This window comes from Cynocephalus volans, chromosome 2, assembly GCF_027409185.1.
Source record: "Cynocephalus volans isolate mCynVol1 chromosome 2, mCynVol1.pri, whole genome shotgun sequence".
NCBI lineage: Eukaryota > Metazoa > Chordata > Mammalia > Dermoptera > Cynocephalidae > Cynocephalus > Cynocephalus volans.
The window spans coordinates 34,886,023-34,905,159 of NC_084461.1; the positions used below are offsets into that span (position 1 = coordinate 34,886,023).

A 19,137-nucleotide genomic window follows, 5' to 3' on the forward strand; every position below is an offset into this window, starting at 1 on the left:
CTCAAAGAGAACCCCAGCCTCCCACGGCTGACCGTCCCCTTGGCTCACCCCCTCCCTCTTGCCTCCTGGCAGGTGGCATGAAGGAAATTGCTCTGCACACTAACAGACAATACATGAGAGGCCTCGTGGGCTGCATCTCACATTTCACTCTGTCCACCGATTACCACATTTCCCTCGTGGAAGATGCTGTGGATGGGAAAAACATCAATACTTGTGGAGCCAAGTAACAGCTGGCCTTGCCCAAGGGACAGAGCCTTCTAGCCTGAGAATCCTGGGGGCCCTGAGACCCTGCCTGATGCCATACCCAGAGGCCCGGGGACCAGGTGTGTTTCCTCTCATCAAGGAGAAAGTGCACCCTGATGAGAAACGGAGAACCAAGACAGGAGTCCCTAGAAAGCTGTTCCTGCTGACACTCTGTGGGCCAAACCCAACGGAATACTCTGTGTAGGAAGCATCGGACTTTGTCCACTGAATGTGTAGTGGCTGCCAGAGATCGCTCATCAATGCAAATTCCAGAGCCTGTCTGCTGTAGCTCAGTGACTGTGTTGTGATTCATAGTGCATTACAAAGCGAACATGAGAGAGACCCACAGAGCAGTATTAAAATACTTCTCTCCTTCCCTGACTCATGGTACTCTTACTGACAGCAGAATGACTGTGTGACCTTGAACTTCAAGTTTCCCACCTTTGCTCATGGATTGTTCGGATTAACTCCTTCCACTCCTCACTGTCTGGCTCAACGTGCTCTGACTATTCCATGAAAATAAAGATAGGGGGAGACTAAACCTAGACTCATAATCATAATATGACCACCCCCCAATATTTACCTATATGGGGAAATTCCTACTTTTTATAATGCAAATCTAAGAGAATGGGCCCCATGATTTTGTAGCTGTACTTTTGTATGTGTATATTTTTATAGCTGCCGACTGTCCACACAATATACTTTTGGAAGTTTGGGTGGACGACTCTGAATTCTTGCACACTTTCCTTAAAGTTTTCTCCCAATGCAGACTTGTCTGGGCTCTCTGTGGTGTCAGTGGAGTGGGATAGGTAACTTGGGTGGGCAACTTGGGGAACTGGCCATTCTCTTGTGGTAAATGTTGATGGCTCAAGGGGATGGATATAAAACTTTCTAAAATAAGCAGATTAGAATGAAGATGTGTTACTGAGATGGGTTGCTGTCAAATTTGCTTTATGAGAGGGGAAATATCTGTAGTAAACATGAATAAAGAGGATGAAGAAGGCTCGAGCTCATTTGTTCACTCAATCATTCATTCATTCATTCATGGAAGGGTTATTGATTTTGCAGAGGCTGTGTGTCCATAAATAGACACTAACATAACCAGTGCCTCTAAGGTGCTGCAGGGGGTGGGGTGGAGGGACTGCCTCCACGGTCTGAGCATCGGGGCAAGAACCAGAGAAATAGGGCTTGTTCCTTCCCTACCCTTGGCTGGGCCCCTTTGCTGTTCACACACGTGACCCTGGCGACAGGTGGCTCATTGGCAGATCCCCACGACAGGACTTGCTAAGGGAAAGGTGAGATGAATGCTCCCCCAAAGAGAGGGAAATATGATCCAAGTCACTCAAGAGCCTATAATTAGTCCCAGTTATGACACTGCTCTTGTTTGTGAAGCATTCATTCAGCAAAGATTTTTGAGCTTTGTGCAAACCCAGTTTTAAGCACATTAAAAATTCTAAAAGATGAATAAATAAACTAGAGAGGATCACCTTGTGCCTCAGCCTTCTGCCTCCCTTCTTTGGGAAACTTTGATGACCAGGATTCTTTCTACCAGAAGAATAATGGTAATAATTGCAACAACAACAGTAATTCATCCTCTCCTACACACCTCACTCTGTGAGTGCAATTTGCACCTTCTGGCCACCCTTACTTCAACACCTTTTGCTTGGAGACTGCTGGGGCCAGCTTCCCAAGCTATAAGGGAACTGCTTTTATAGCACATTTTGAATGGATTGCCTCCAGCCAAAAAAAATCATTGTGATTTTAGCAAAATATCCAGCTGAGCTGAAGCCAGAAGAGTTGTCCTGCAGATGAGTTGTTGCTCCATGCAAGTATTATTCAGAGAAAAATGTACTGACCCAGGGATGAGAGCCTGGGAGTATGTGTAGAAGGTAAAGAATATTCAGAAACACCTCCCTGCTAGGTGGGAAGCAGATCTCCATCGGCTAAGGCAACAGAGTGACACGGTGATGGATTCAGGCCAGAAAGGATTCTACAGGTGAGAGGGTGGCAGAGTAGAGGGACCCAAGAGGGGCTGATGACAGAGCATGATGAGGTGGGGGCTCAGGGCTGGAGCACAGAGTAAGAGTATGTCCCAAGCTCAGAGCAGGGCTCTTTCACCCTCTCGGTGGACAAAAACCAGAAGTGGGATGAGTTTATAGCAGAGGTGGTGGTGAGGATAAAAACTTTACCCTAAAGCTGAGGGGTTAGATCTGGGTTCTGATGGGCAGGGGAGCTGGGAAGAGCTCAGGCTGGGCTTGTGGTGTCCCAGTGTTCTCTCTAGGTGTATCTGCTATCTCTTGCCACAGTGATGCTACGTTATAACCACAAAACCTCAGTGGCGTGCCGCAGTGAGTGCCTCTGGCTTACATGCCTGGAGTGGTCAGCCTGGCTGCTCTGCTGCTCTTGGCTGGGCCTGACCGGGCAATTCTGGTCTCAGTTGGACTTGCTCACACGTGTAGGGGTTGGATGGCTTCAGCGGGGATGGTGAGGTGAATTGGGTTGGCTCCTGTGTATGTCCCTCCTCCTCCTGGGATCAATGGGCCAGTGTGAGCATGCCCTTCTCATGATAATGGACGAGGACAAGGGCACTGGAGTAAAGGGATAGGTTTGGAACTGCCACATGGCACTTCGGCCACATGCAATCTATAGTTAAAGCCTATAGATTCAAGAGATGAAGAAATAGACTCCCCCTCCAGTGGACATGGACTCCTCTCCATAGTAGAGGAAGTACTAAGTCATCTGGCAAAGGGCATAGTTATAGGGAGGGGTGAAAAATCAAGGCCATTAATGCAATCAAGCCACCACAACAAGTCACATGTTGTTGAAAGAAGTGGTGCAATAGGAGTGAGGTGGCCCCATGACAATAGTTCTGCAGGAAGCCATGGGGCCGGGGCTGTGACCTTCTCAGAGACTGGCCAGGCCAGGCCCATTGGGAGCAGTACCCGCCCCTCCGCCAGCCCCCTCTCCCATGTCCCCTCGTCCCCCCTTCCACCTGTTGCCTGACACCTGGCAGCAGTCTTGTTCAGAGAAGGAGGGACCAGCGGCGAAACCAGTGGGGAAATGGGATCTGGGTCTGACACTAGGGGAGCCTCTGTGGGGAGGGACATGTTGGAGAAGGCTGAAGAGAGGTTTGGGGAGTAGCCAGGGAGCTGGGAGGTTAAGGCAGTCCCCATCCTGTGGAGGAAGGATATAGTGAGGCATGGGTTCCTGAAAAGTTTCTGTCCCACAATTAGGATCTGAGAAAATTCCCCAGAACTTCCCACATGTTCTAAGCAAGGGTGACTGGGTGTGGGTGAGAATATTTTTGCTTTTCCTATTACAACTGGCTTTCACAACCCCACGTGTTTCCTCCAGGCCCAACCGTGGGGTTTCTCTCAGGAAGGTCTGCAGGGTCGTCTTTGTCCCCACGCTGCCCCAGGAGCCCGTGAGGCAGCTGTCTGCACCGGCGCTCCTGCTCCCTGACCGCCTCTGGTTTCCTGACCCGCAGCTCCCCGCACACCTAGCCGCCGGCATCGCTGACCGGCGCTTTCCTTCCCACTTCCCTCCGCTCCTTCCCCCTCCACCGCCTCCGCTCTTCTCCCCTTGCAGGGAGCTGCCTCCTCCCTGAGTGGGAGGACAGATCTCGGAAATGTGCCTGCAGCTGGCAGGCCCAGTGCTTTCCACTTGGAGGAAATACTGCATTTTTCACCTTTAACCCAGAAAAATATGGTTCTCAGAAAGCTTGTTTTTAGCACTGCGAGTTCCCAAAGGAAGAATAGGGAGTAGGAGGGGCCCCCAGCCAACCCCCCAACCCCAGAAGGCTGTTCTTCCAGGGAGGGAATTGCCAAGGGGCAGCCTGCAGAGGCCCAGCTGTTGGGGAAAATAAAGACAGAGAATTCCAGCTCTAAGTGGGAAGACAGTCCTTCAGGAGAAGGGTCTGGACAAAGCCTGAGCTGCTTCCATCCCCTTCCCAGCCTCTTCCAGCTCCTGCCCAGCCCAGGAATGCACAGCAGCTGCCCTTGAAGACGGAGGTCAGGGTATGGGCGCCCCTGTGACTGCCCAGACCCTTAGCTGAGAAGGGTGGAAGGTTCGCTCATCCAAGGTGGGAAAGAAATCCTCCAGGACTTTCACCTGAAAGGAGCCCAGAGGGGAGAGAGCTGCCAGCTTGAAATCAAAATCAGAATCCAAGATAGGGCTCTGCCCTGCTTTGGCCCAGGCCCACTCCCACAGTTACTTCTCAGCCTGGAGGACGGGCAGCTGTCTCCGAGCTGGGCAGTCATACAGCACCACTGAACAAAGAAGGGAAATGCAACTGAGAGGCCCTAACGTGCCAGATCTGAAGGCATCTACACTGGTGGGTCTGGTGGAAGCAACAGGCTGTCGTTAAAAAGTTCCAGACTATAGGTGGCTACATTGAGGCTGGCAAAATGACTAATCTGATTCAACAGCATGAACTGGCTTCTCAGATAGGCCCTGCAAGTAACTGTACTTGAACCTCACGTTCAAATAAATGTTCACAGATTTGATCTTAATAACAGTCCTCCACCTACGATGGCCAGAGCAGATGAGCTTGGGAAGACAGAAGCTGGCCAGAAAGACTGAGTGACTTGCCCATGGTCCCACCATGAGGACGCAGCCAAGATACTGTGCTATGGAACTTTTCTACCCCTTAGCCTGACCTTCAGTCAGGTGTGGCCTACCCAAGGGCACCAGGATTAGTAAGCAGCATTCTGGGACCTCCTCAGGTTAGCTGTCCTTGGCAGTATAGTCATGTGGGTGAAGGGGATTTGGGCAAAGTCCAGTGTCTAAGGGTCTGCTCACTAGTCTCTCATCACAGCTCTGACAAGCAAACCTTCTTCCAAAGCTCCTCTATTGCAAGGACTCTGGGCTGAGCAAATCTGAAAGCAGAAGCCAGAACCAGTGCTATTCCACCCGAGTGGGATTCAGGCCTCTCTACAGGCAATTAGGCCTGTTTAAATTCTCCCTCCTCTCCTTGGCCTTCATCTCCACAAAGAGCCTCCATAACTCAGGGGAGCTGTTGTAGACTATTCTGAGCAGCACTGTGCCCCCCTGGCCCCGGCCAAGCTGTGGGCTGCAAGAGCAGGGCAGGCCCCAGGGAAACCCTCCCTGCCCCTCCTCCTCTTCCTGCCCAGCCTTCGCTAACACATCTTTGTCCTAGAAAGTGCGTGGCTCCCAGGAGCACTTGCCCTTTCCTGGAAAGATGTGAGAGGAACACTGTGTCTCAGCATTTGGGAGGAGATCTCTGCTTTTCTATCCGTCTGTCTTGTCTCTCTGTTTTATTCAAGATCCAAATGGTGTGCAAAGGTACGGAAATGTCCCAACATGTGGTATGGCCTCCCGCAACATCCCAGTTACCTACCTGCAAGCCAGTGCCCAGCTAGGGGCTGTGGCCTCGGGACAGCCTAATACTCAGGGGCTGCAGCTCCGACTTGGCTACAAGAGGACGTGGATTGGAATGTCTCTGAGAAGGAAGGCCAGGGAGGCTCAAGGAATTTGCCGTTTATACTCATTTAACAACACAAGTAACAGGCACCAGGCCAAGGGATTAGCTAAGGAAAGCCCTGTTAGGAAGTTGGCCGAAGGAAAGCGGAGGCAGAGAAAATGGACTGTCAGACGGAGAGAGCTGTGGGAGGAGATGCCTGCAGGGTCACGAGGCCACCTCATGGTGACCTCAGGCCCTGGTGGCAGACATTCCATGTTCTCATTGAACTTGGGGTTCAAGGGCAACTGTGAGAGGTTGGGTAGGGGAGTGGGGGCACTGTCAAATAGAGTGGAAAGCAGAAAATGTGCCCACTGGTTGTCCAGGCTATTTTCACACAACCTCAGAAATGAAAGAAGCCTGGACGATCGTCTGCTCCAGCCCCTCGTCAGGGGAGGTCAAATGATTTGCCCAGGCTTGGGGGCCTTATTTGCTGAAACACGACTGTCTCTGGCCTGGGAGCCTACCCTTGGAGCTTGTTCGGAGGCTGTGGGGCTGTTGGGATGAAGGGTGGGGGAGTGAAATGATGAAATGACTTGCTGGGCCCTCACAAGCACTGCTGTAGCTGCCCCCTCTGCAGACCCTCACCCACAGATTTGTTTCACAAACATTTACGGAGGACTTGCTACTCGCAAACCAAGCCCTGGGTGAGAAGGCAGTGGGAGAAGACTTGGATCCTCAAATCAAGGTGTTGACCAAGGCTGTGTCTCACCTGAGGCTAGGCCCTCTTCAAGCTCACTGGCTGCTGGCTTCTTCACAGCCAGGAGGGGACCCTCTCTTTAGGAAGAAGGGCTCTGTCCCTCCTGTAAGCGCTCACCCGATTGGCCAGGCCCACCCGGGGTCATCTTCCTTTATATTAGAGTCAGTTGGTAAGTAACCTAATTATGGGAGTGATATCCCAACATATTCACAGTTTGGGGCAAGAATCCCATTGTATCGGGGGCAAGAATCTTGGGCCTTCTTAGACTCCTGCCTCCCACAAACCTTGCCCATTCTAACTTCCAGTCTGTCCCACCTCCATATAATACTTCACCAGAGACCAGATTCATTTTCTTAAAATGCACCTTACGTCACGGGCTATCCCAACTAAAGAATGTGCCACAGTCTGCTACTTCCTTAAACAATGAGTCAAACAAAGACTCACAGGATAAGGGGAATTTTATTCCCAGAGAGCATAAAAATATTTTAAAATTCTTATTTATAGTTCCTGAAAATTCTGTTTTCCTTGGGACCAGGGGCTCTGTAAAATGACTAAGGGCCGAGACTGGAGTACATCTGATGGTGTAGGTGCCTGGGGACTGAGGAAATTGAATCAGGTAGCTGTTCTGTCCAGGGACCACTCAGCAACAGCCCTGAGCAGCCCCGCTCCCAGCTCCTGCTGGCCACCCCTCACCTCAGAGGAAATGGCACATAGGCAGAACTCTGCATTAGCTCAAAATCTTCATTAGTCAGTTGGTTGTCAAAGACCATTTTATGGCATACATTAAGTTGGTTTGGGAGTTCTCTTGTATAAGGTGTCAATGGTTCTTAGTGTGAAATTCAAGTGTTCCTTAGTTCTAACCAAACCAACATCTAACACTCTTGCCCGACTTTCAAAGTCATCCATGGTTTAATGAAAAATATGAGCAATACAGAAGTCCAGAACACAGAGTTAATTATTCACCTGTACATTGGAATTTTATATATCCATAAAAGAAGAGTACAATAGAAATATTCTAATGATATGAAAAGATTTTCAAAGTATGTTAAAAGAATCAAGTTCCAAAATAGAAGATATGAGGGGCCTTTAAAAAGTTCATGGAAAGATTTGTATTATTTTTAGATTCCATTTTTCCATAAGCTTTTTGAAGGACCCTTATACAATATGACTCTTTTATATATGCACATATATACACACATATGAATATATGTGTACATATACACACATACATAATCATGAAGGAAACATGTCTGAAAGGATAAAAAGTTAAAAGAACTAATTCCACATTAGAAAATTATGTGATTTTTTTCCCTTGATTTTCTAGTTTTTCTTCAGTGAGTATTTTTTTGTCCACGCAGAATATCATCCCCTTTTTGGGGGCGCTGGTTTTCTCCAAGTCTGGTGAGAATGACCTTTGAGTATAATCTCTGCCCAGCTGCACGACTGGACCAGGGAGAGCCTGACAAACGGAGGCCAGTCAGAGTCCTCACTGTGGGCTGGTGACAACAGGCTCTCTCCTGACTGTGAGGCTGCAAAAGCTCACAGGAGTCAGGACCATGTGCCCGGCTAAGGGGAGAAGAAAAGTTTTGTATATGGAGAAGAGGTGGGTGTTGTTTCTGGGTGGAGGAGTCTACAGCAATGTGGCCTGAGGAATGTAGTAGGGCTTACCTACCTACAAAGTAGATGCTGACATATCAGGCAAAGATTGTCTCCCAGAGAAGCAGATTTGCAATTGGGGGAAGACAGGCAGGGACAGGAATGAATCACTTGTCATGCAACTTGTCCATGAAATTTGGAAAGATAGAGAACCTGACCCAGAGGGAATGAAAATAAATTTAAAAGTGGGAACAAGATGGGGTGGGGGCTGGATGGTGGGTAGAAGAGCTCTAACCTGTTGTCATTTCAGATATAAAGCCCATTTATCCCCCATCTGCAGTTGTCAAAGAGGTAAGAGGATGAAGGCACATTTCCTTCTAGGGAGAACGAGGTAACTGCATTCAGCACATACTTCAGCACCTACAGTGAGTGTGCGGAGGTCTAGGGATGGAGTGGCCCTAAGCCACAGGGAGGCTTCTAAGGCATGGACATTTAACAAGGACTCCCCATCTTTTCAATGAAGACTATTCCACAGGCATTCACCCTTTGTAAAATAACATTCCTAATATCCTTGGAAATATATTAAACCACTTATTTTTTTTCAAGACACATTTAAAGAATATTTATCACAAGTGCCTAAGATGTTGCAGACTGTGTTAAGCTCTGTGGCTGTGACAGTGACTGAGACCCCTGGTCAATTTCTGTGACCAAATAAAGCATTAGGATTGTGCTCAGTGCTGTGGAGAAGGGCGGGGGCTGTGAAGGCAAAGGACGGGGGCCCTCGGGAGGTTGGCAAAGGCTTCTCTGTGCCAGCAATGCTTCCACTGCAACCTGAGGCTGGCAGAAGTCACCCCAGAGAAGAAAGGCAGACTCCAGCATTTGACCCTGTGGGAACATGCTCTGGTCCACCTGGCAGGCCTCTGCAGTGCAGCTCCTTTCTGTGTGACTGAGAGATGTAATCTAAGGTGTGTCTGAACTGGTTTGAAGGCATTTTACACCTTTAAGGGGCTGGTGAGAAAGCCGAGGTGCTCCTGAGGTTTCTCAAGAGAATAGAGACACGTGTGACAATCAGACATCTAATCTGTTGGGAGCATTATGTCCTCTCTCTGTAATCCTCCCAACAGTTGTGCAAAGGCAGGCATTAAGATCCACATTGTAGGGCCGAGCCCGTGGCGCACTTGGTAGAGAGCTGCGCTGGGAGCGCGGCGACTCTCCCGCCGCGGGTTCGGATCCCATATAGGAATGACCAGTGCGCTCACTGGCTGAGTGCTGGTCACGAAAAAGACAAAAAAAAAAAAAAAAAAAAGATCCACATTGTAGAGAGGAGGAGTCAGGGTGAGAGGCAAGGTAATTTCTCCAGGGTCGCCCCTAGTACGTGTTTGCCGGATCAGAGCCGGGTCTGCTTAGCCTTGTGCAAGGCAGCAGCTGCCATGAGCGATCTGGCAAAGTGTGAAACCTGGCATCAGCCAACACGGGAAGGGAAGGGGCAACTGTGGTTAATCGAGAAAATTGGATGCTAGGTTCGTTTCTGAAGGTGGTGTGTTGTCTGTACTGGTAACTGGACAGTTTGGGACTAGAGCCCTTGTGTTCTCAACACTCCGCTTCCTCAAGGCTTCCTGACTGGCACGATCGAGTCTGAGGAAGATGTGTGCGAGGGGAGTGTGGAAGGCCCAGGAAGAGAAAGACTGGCCCCCACCCAGCTCAGTGCAGAGCAGAGGCCCGTCTGCGGCAGCGCCAAGGCTGGCTGCGGTGGGAGGGAAGGATTTAAATTTGAGCTGAAAGTTGAAAGTCTTTCTCACCTTATGAGAGGTTAACACACTGTGGTTGCATTCATTTTAACATTATTTCCATTTAACAGTTTTTATGAAAATCAGCTTCAAAAGCTTTTCTCGCCTCTTTAATCTGAGACTAATCACTAGGGATAAAATCATCTCCAGTTTAATCCCAAATCAATTCAATACATCTCTTGTTACTTCAACTTCCTTGGGTCTCACAGACTGAATACTTTTCAGTTTAGTGTTGGTCACTCGAGAGGAAGGGCAATGGGTCAAATTTATAGGCCATTCCAAATGAATTCTTATAGAGCTCTTTTGTGAAGCCCTTGAGTTTGCAAGCTAACATTTTAGTGTGATGTTGAATACTATACACTAAAAAAAAAATATTCATACATCTCTATTTTCTTTCCTCTAATAATTACATCATTCTTTTCTTTTTGATCCTTTCAAAGTTCCTGGGGTTGATGGTGCCAAACATTTTGGTTCAACAGTTCACCATCTGGGAAACAAGTTATGCATGAGAACTCCCGAAAGGACAGAATATATGAATGAGCCTTTCTAGCACTTAAATACTAACATGTGTTTCACAATTAATTTGAAATTGGTGTGCAGTTTTTTCAGGTTAAATCCAGACTCATTCATGTTTCAGTTGCTACTCTGGGTAAGTCTAAGCTATATATGACCAAGAACTTCATTTCTCCCTTTATGAACTTATACTTTAAAATTACTAAGGTTTTGCTACATCAATGACTCTATTTCTAAATTCAATAAGTTTAGATGAAATTTTGATATATTCCAAGCATCTCCAGAAATGTTTAGGCTATCCTCAGAGGAAATAAATTAAAAACCATATTCCAAGGACCAGTATTTACTTACTTAGTATTGATTTATTAATACTGGATTCCCACTATTTGATTATTTTTATGCTAACTTCTCTGTGTAAATGGAATACTGATTTACTGGAACAGATGGCAGGTTATACCAATGGCACAGAAATGTATTCAAATATTAAAAATGTAACCATAGACCTATGTGACTGCTTCATAACTAACCACTGTAATTCTTATGGGACAGAATCAAAAATACTAACATCAGCAGCAACAACAAAGCAGAAACCACTTTTCCTAAGTACTTAAAACAGCAGGGAAAAAAACAAAATAATAATGCCCAAATCTGTCAGTGTAAGATGTAAGAAAATATATTTATTTTTTCCATGACAATACTATGAGAAAATTGTTAAATACATGCATGTTTTAAAAACAGACATAAGTAATATCTTTAGAGTTAACAGCCAAGCATACTAGTTTTATATTTATGGTGACTTAGTAATAGGTTACTTATATTCTACATTCTTGCTATAATCATGTTTTCCAAATGATATGGAAACTAAATCCTGAAATTATATGATGATATAAAATGTCCAAATTTCCCTTTCTAACGGCAACATAATATCCAAATTTTCACAAGGCTGGAAATACTTCAATTGTCATCTCTGTAAGTGGAGTTGTTTTATTCCATATTAAACACAGAATTCTGTGAATCAGACTGAATCACACAAATATACTTCCATCTATAGTTTACTTCCTGTATATGTATATTTAAATGTTTCCTTATATGGCTAAACATGATTTTAGGTACAACACATCACAATTGATCATTCATGTTAAAAAAAAAAGTCTGTAGTGGTAACATTGCAAGAAATGAACAAGGGAACAGTTTCGGATCTGCAGTTTCTCCCTATTTTCTTTCAGCTACATTTATACACACCTGACCAAACAAAAATTAGTAAACAGTTACTAGTATTTATAAAAAACTGAAAATATTAACATATAACATCCCTTTTAAAAAAAACATTCATTCTACAAACAACCTTATAAAAGACAAAAACTTGTATCTGTTCACAGTATGTGTATTTTGTAAACAGTAATTCACTGTAATGCAATTTTGAAAGTAAAAAATGGTTATTTCCTAGTGCTATAAGGACCTTGATTTATGGCCAGCTAATGAAAGAGAAGAAAAGGTAGAAACTACTAGGAAAGTTGAGTATTTTTAAATGACTTATTTTATCTTTGAACATACCTTTAAGGTGGCACAATCTCAAACTTAGGATGCCTGCCTTTCTAGCCAGGCCAATCTTTTTCAAGCAACTCTGAATTGAAACGTATGTAAGAAAAAGCCATGCTCCTTTTTGAGAAAATAATAGGATAGACCAAATCTTAGGGTATCGATCACATAACACCCACCCCTCCCAAGGAACTGAATAGGGTTCTTTTTTTTTGCATTGTCTTCAACTATCCACAATGTTATTCATATTTTTCCTAAATACTGCATTAGAAGGAAAAAGCAAAATAGAAGGAACCGCTAGCTTACGATGTCTTAGAAAATGGGGGGAAGTATTTGGGATCAATTAGGGGAGGGATGTTTGAAAAATGTTTTTACAAAAACCATCACTCAGTGTTCTTTTCTATGATCAATTGCAAATATAATAATGTTAAACCTAACAGTTAATTATCCATGTTTTAATGAAAATTGTATTACCACCTAGAAATCTTTTTATCTTTTATAATACACTGCTGGAATGCTTAGGAAGAATAGTAAGTTCAGAAGGTGAAAGTTACCCATTTCAAAAGGAATAATTCTAAAGGGAAGTACATTTTAAATGTATAAGGAAATTCAATAAATTTAAGTGGGCTATTCAATCAGGTGTGCAAAGTACTTCATGCTAAGTGCAATGTAAGTCTGTGTTCTTTTTTTTTTAAGTTTTGATGGCAAAGGCAATCTCAGAAGACATATGTAATGTAATAAAGATCAATATACTTATCAATTAGACATTCGTTTTTTTCCTATTCACATCTCTTAGTTTTTAGGGTATTCTGTTCCAGCAACCAAAAAGTAATGTAAGTTATCATTGCTTTGTATTTGGTTAATGTTCAATTTGTTATAGTTTACTTATTATAACTTTTGGATTTATTGATTCTATGGTTCTTCACCTAGGCACTTACACACAAAAACACTGAGAGGGCTTCAGCCTTAAAACACTACTTTCAGTTTTCACAAAAATGTTAAGACAAAAGCACTAATTAAAAAGGAACAGAAATCTAACCACCCTAGCGAAGTAATAGGTTTAAGTATTAATAGCCCTGGTACATAATCCATGAATATATAAATAAACCAAATTCAAACCAAGTAATTTCAATGAAATTCTAAGGCTGTGTCTAAAAGATGCATGTTCTATAAGTTTGGCCAGAAATCGTTTTCTTCTGATGAAAATTTTCTTCTGGATATAAAAGACAAGACGGGTATGACACCATGAAACTATGTTTCAGGAAAATACCAGTTTAAAATAAATGCTTTGAGGAAATATTTCATCAAGAAAATGAGTACTTATATTAACCAATTAAGCTCACAGATCAATGTATAATTTGTTTGCCAGAACACATTCTGCTTGGTACAAACATGTTCCTACCAAAAAAAGAGAAACTATGATCACTTAAAAATTATGGAGAAATAAGTATCCAGTGATGTAGAAGCATGAGTCTTTCCCATGTTTTCACTCAGACTGTGGAGCCACTTCTATACTGGATTTGAGTCTTTAAGCCGGTAGTCTCAGATGTACACAGGCTACATCTTGGTCTGTACCACCCTTCAGAAAAATTGTCTTGAATTTGCAACACTCTGGGATGAGACTCAATCCATGAATAGTTATTAAACTTTCACTGTGTCTAGTTTTTGTAGCTAATGATCCTACATTTTACTCTAGACATGCCCAATTTAATACTTTCAAAATAAGAAGAAAAGTGCCTTTTTATAAAAGGTATACAATTTTATACTTTTTATAACATAGTTCAAAATAGAAAACAGCAAAAATTACCTTACAGCAAACAAACAAAAAAAGTTTTATCAGAGTATGTGCCTCATCAGTGGAAAACTTTGAGATAACATTTTTTTTTAATATTGACATATTAAGGAGTACTGTGATTTTAAAATACCATAAAATGGATTTCAAATTCCCTTTGGAAGAAAACATTCCCTAGTTTCCTTCACTAAACTACATGTAATTATCCAAATACAGAAAGGACTGTTATGTTCTTTAAATGTGGACAGTATGAAGACAATTAAGAAATTACAGCACTAATTTCTAACAAGAATAAAATTTACATGAAGTTTTGAGAATGTGACTTTTTACCAGTTTCTGAGAGTGCAACAGAACTAGATGTTCTAAATGCAATCCTTCAGATCCATGAGCCGTGGAAGTAATGCTGGTATGGAAAATGAGGCTGATACTTCCTCCTTTAAACTTTTCAATGAATGGCTGCTTCTGTTTCTAAGCTGCAGGAACAAAGCACCTCTATCACATAAGCACATAAACACAACTCAACTATCCAGATGCTCAGGGCCACAATCTCAAATCCAAGGCTCTATAGGTTCAACAAATGGATGACTTATATCGCATGTGTGTGCTAATCCATGCAATACATAACTCACAAGGTCTACCTAGTGTCAAAAACCTAGCTAAGTCTTTAAGAATATTTTTATATTAAATATTGTTCATATAAAATAGCCACTCACAAAAGAAATGCAGTCATAATGACCCCCAGAATCTCATTCCTCACAAGGGAAGCTTGATTTGAAATTGGCTTATAAGTAAATTGGCTTTTAAGAGAGGTGACAATGTGCTGGCTGTCTTCAATTCAAAGGGCAAAGACAAGGAAAGCTGCTTAGGCCTCAGACCTAAAGCACAATCTTCTAAGCATACAGCAAGTTATACAGAGTGTGCCCAGACTAGTAGAGCAGTACTCTGCTTCTCATTAACTGAATGATCCTTGTGTATGGAACTCCAGAGGTAGGAGAGAGGTGAACAGCACTCTGAACTTCTTTCATACAGGAAAAGCAGTGAAGTTTGTACAGAATGAAATGACTCAAGAGCCCCAGTGATATTCACCATCAGCCAAACAAATAGGTTATTATATAGGTTACAAAGGTCACTGAATCCAGGTGGTCACAGTTGAAATGCATGTACGAGGGTACTTCAAAAAGTTCACGGAAAAATAGAATTGAAAGATAATCTGAATCTTTCTATGCACTTTTTGAAGTAGCCTCATATATTGATGACAGAGATAAAACAGTCTCTTCTGGCCTTTTCCTGTTACCTCAGGTTAGTGTAGCTTAGATTAATAAGCTTTTACCTTAGCCAACACTTATGCTTGTCTTAAAGCAATAAAGAATGCGACTGTTAAGTTCTAATGGGGAATGAGGTGGCATGAGCTGAGGGTAAGCAGAGTATGGTACCAAGCTTTGGAGGGGACAGAAGGCAGCTCCAGGACGAAGTGTCTGGAGCATCTAAGAGAAGGAGCCAAAGAGAATTAAAAAGGAAGACAAAAGAAGAGAATTCTGTTTAGGGATGGCTCTGGTTTGATATGTTTTTCATTATTGAAAATTACTATGAGCTATTATATTGTTTAAATATACTATGTGTGCACATAATTAATTGTATTTCATTCCACATACCTATATATCATGAAGCTCAGGAATTCAGTTGAATCCTAGCGGTTAAAATCAGGGTTCATACACAGAGTACATAAACAGATCTTGTCCATTGTTACCCTACGGTTTTTTTCCACATAATTTTTAAGAAGATACATTATGAGCTAGAAAAAAATAATTGATTATTTGCAAATACATTACAGAACCTCAGATGATAAAAAACAAGCATTTGTTAACTTATTCAGATATTTCAAATTTTCAAGTACTTTTGCCTTAACTATCAAAAGACAAAATACATAGACAACCTGAGGGCAGGGAAAATACAGGATACACTTTTTAGTTATTATTCTGCTTTTCAAAGAACCACAATCACCCTAGACATCACTTACGAGAAACAAGGGTGGGCAGAGGATGCTGCAATGAAGACAACTGCACTGCACAGCTCACCCGGCAAATGCTGCACCTGTACTACAGGTGTGCCCATTGATTTGAATCAGTTTAATGACAGAGGAAATAGCCCTTGAGTAACTGTTCTTATAAGAAGCATTATCTCTTTAGTTCTATATTTGAAAATTTGAGGACTGGATCAGAGTCGGGACTGATGATCATTTAAGAAGGAGGAAGTGCTAAGACTCACAAGCAGGAGGAACACCAGCAAGGAGGTGGCAAAGGTCACTGCCAGGACTACGGGCTCAATAATACGGTCTTTGCAGGAGGCACTAAAGCCAATTAAAACTACATGGATAATTAATGCTGCTAGATATTGCTTAGTAGTCATCTGACATAGTAAATCACTGGGAGTATAAGCTTATAAATAATATTGAATTTGCTCATATAAAGCTGACACTGTATCACAAAATAAAATGAATTTAAAAATAAAACTTGGATCTACAGGTTTAGAAATTTAAATTTCAAATATTAGGGCAACCAACTGCAATAATGGAAGCTAGCATAAAAGCTAAAAAATAATGGAAAAGTTTGAAAAACCTACAAAGCAAGGAAACACAATTCTGATTGAGGCTGGTCAGTGTCACACTCATTTTCCAAGTTTGTACCCCTGAGACAACTGTTTGATAACCATTATACAGTAGGCACAGAAATCAGCATATTTTATCAAACAAAACACTAAATAGCTGTTGCTACATTAAAAATTATATTAATTTTTGTAAATGCTATGGATAGAGGAGGAGAATCTTAAACATTTTAAAATCTGTGCTTGGTTTTCATCTAGAATGGAGTAAATGTCAGGAAAATAAACATCATTTGTCACTCTGACAATTTTCTTCCTTGCCCGCAAATCCATTTGCAGTTCCATAAAGCATACATACAAGAAAACCATTAACAACAGAATGGAAAACAGTGACTGTGGGATTTGTTTCGCATTTATGTACTAGACAATATTAAGCTTGAAATGCTTCTAGAAGGTAGAGCACTTGAGAATTCTTTGGCTCGATCACAAATGGCTCCAAATCTTGAATTTTGTGGACTGAGGATTCTGAGTCACTATACTTTGGCTTTTAGATTATGTTAAAAGCACTTTAACACTTTTAGTGTAACTCGCACGTAGTGAAGTCCACCTCACTAACAATACTTCACAGGATCCCTCCAAGAATGCTTAGTGCTGACATGGTCACACTAGCAATAAGAGCTTATTGAGATGGCAGACTGAAGTGACAGGGTGACATGTTAATCATTTGGTTTGTTCTGGAAAAAGTTTGTAAAGGACCACCCTCCTCCATTAGATTTAGGAGAGTCTTCATCTTTAGGAGGAATCAAAAATTGTCGGGAGTTAATGGAGCATGGACTTCCAAATGAGACAACTTCACTGTTGCTGTCTGTGGATCTAGGAGAGTCTGGAGACACTAAATTCCAAGTATTTACATTGGCCTGAGGTCTGTACCCTGCAGTTTCATCTACGTCACCTCCTGCAGCTATATCTTCTACAGTAGAACTGATGGGGAGGTGCAGCTGTGGCTTATAGCCTGCTCCTCCTACTGGGTCATTTTCTTGTTCTTCCTCTGGTTTTGCTTGTGGCTGATACATTGATTGAATATCAATGTAGATGACTTGTGAAGTCCCTACAGCTTCATCCACTACTGGGTTCGGTATTTCTTCCTCAATGATTGGTGGACAATAGGACACAACCACATGGTTTTCAGGTTCTGCATCAGAGCTATCTTCAGGACGCTCAGCTACTGGGGAAATTATTTCTGTATCTTCTATTTTAGGAACAGTTGATCGAGTTTCCAGAACCTCAACATTATTTGGGGTACAAGGATTCATTTCCAATGTTTTAAGAGCACTGCTTCCCTGGAAATAAATTTAAAAACAGTGATTAAGAATAGCACTAAATGCTATTGCAATGCTCCTCTTGCAAAAAGGGGCATATTTTATACTTTTTTCACAAACATTTGCCTCTACTACTCTGCAGTACACACAAAGTCACGTTTTTCCTCCACACTGGTATTTTCCTTGCTATTAATAGTATTAGGAAAACAGACCAAGGTATAAGCAATTTAAGATTAATAATTTTAGAAACTCAGCAGATGTTGAAGCAAGCCATTTTCTCAATACTGTTTTTATTTAGGATTTACATCTTAAAAACTTTTCACGAAAGATGAAAAAAAGAAGATAAATGTAAGAAAATGAAAGATTACCTCACAGACACTCTTTTGAAACTGTAATGCTTTACAATTTTCTGGATTTGGAATATCAGGGTAGAAGGTTTCTTTAATCCTTTAAATAAAGAACAATTAAATAAATTTAATAATTACAAGATTATTAACTAAATAGCAAATAATAAATCATTAGGCTTATCTGATGTTTCATATAAATACTTTAATGAACATTTGAGATAAAAATGGAAGATCTTTACTGTGTGATCATTCACTACAGCTTTCTACACAATGCACAGAGAGGTTCCAATTTGAAAACTATTAACTGTAATTCTATTTCTAGAACTACAATACCTTATGTATCTCATGAAAATGAAAAGTAATTAAGATAGTAATTGTGCTATCAAGCCCAAAATAAAATACAGGCATTGTTCATATAACCAGAATTTTCAACTGCAAACTGGATTAAGCATGATCAATTACTTAGGGAACATATTTGGGTTATGCAGTTCTCTGCTCATAACAGGATCTGGACTATGCAAGGAACAGCTGTGGCGCTATGCAACTGCTTTACTGAGGAGGTTAAAAAACAATGAGTGATAAAGGTGATAACCGTGCGTTCTGAGTATGTTACCTGCTGTGCTAAGAAAAAGAAAGGCTGTTTCTTGAGCAAAAACTACATGCAAACAAAAATGAGATTTTTCTAAGTTGGTGTCATATCATATGTTTATATTTACAGCTATTAAAAAGAACTTTATTATTTTTCCTACAGGAAAAATAACTTTGTTAACATGAGTCTAAAATACTCTAATTTCTAAATTCCCTTCTTACCCTGTTTTTTTTTTTTTTTTTTTTTTTATATTCAAATAGTTCTCTTTAAAATGTGATACTCAGTAATGGTTACCAAAATAGGCTATTCTATAGTTCTACAACTATTACTATTTTATTAGCCAGGATTGCTAGAATACATTATCTTCTGTGTCACAAATGGTGACATTTTTAAGGCCAGTGAGGACCTGTGTATGAATAATGGCAGCCCAGGATGGCTCCTCCCAGTTGGCCTGACCATACTGCACACACTCGGTGCTCTCTCCCACTTCACCCGGCCACATGGCTCTTCTGGCTCTGTCCAGAAGGTTGAGCTCTTTGCAACTGCAGGACTCTCTCTGAAGCTATTCTCTCTGTCTGGAATATTCTTTTCCCTCTCCTTACCCTTTAGGACTCTCCCACAGAGCAGCCTTGGCT

General features: G+C 42.2%; 2 protein-coding genes across 7 annotated transcripts in view; one reads left to right on the forward strand and one right to left on the reverse strand.

Moving 5' to 3' along the window:
- Window positions 1-1,220, forward strand: part of EGFLAM (EGF like, fibronectin type III and laminin G domains) — a 176,281-nt gene extending 175,061 nt beyond the window's left edge. For all 4 annotated transcript variants that reach the window (XM_063083884.1, XM_063083897.1, XM_063083887.1 and 1 more), the window contains one exon: window positions 73-1,220. In XM_063083884.1, coding sequence (XP_062939954.1) covers window positions 73-227 — 155 coding nt within the window. In that variant the 3' untranslated portion in view covers window positions 228-1,220. The remainder of the gene's footprint in view (window positions 1-72) is intronic.
- A 9,824-nt stretch (window positions 1,221-11,044) lies between these two features.
- LIFR (LIF receptor subunit alpha) overlaps window positions 11,045-19,137 on the reverse strand; it is a 71,204-nt gene continuing 63,111 nt past the window's right edge. For 2 of the 3 annotated variants that reach the window (XM_063083868.1, XM_063083859.1), the window contains 2 exons: window positions 17,935-18,013; window positions 11,045-17,587 (listed from right to left, as the gene is read on the reverse strand). In XM_063083868.1, the coding sequence (XP_062939938.1) occupies window positions 16,964-17,587; window positions 17,935-18,013 (703 nt within the window). In that variant the 3' untranslated portion in view covers window positions 11,045-16,963. The remainder of the gene's footprint in view (window positions 17,588-17,934; window positions 18,014-19,137) is intronic. The other variant, XR_010022387.1, reaches the window with a different exon arrangement.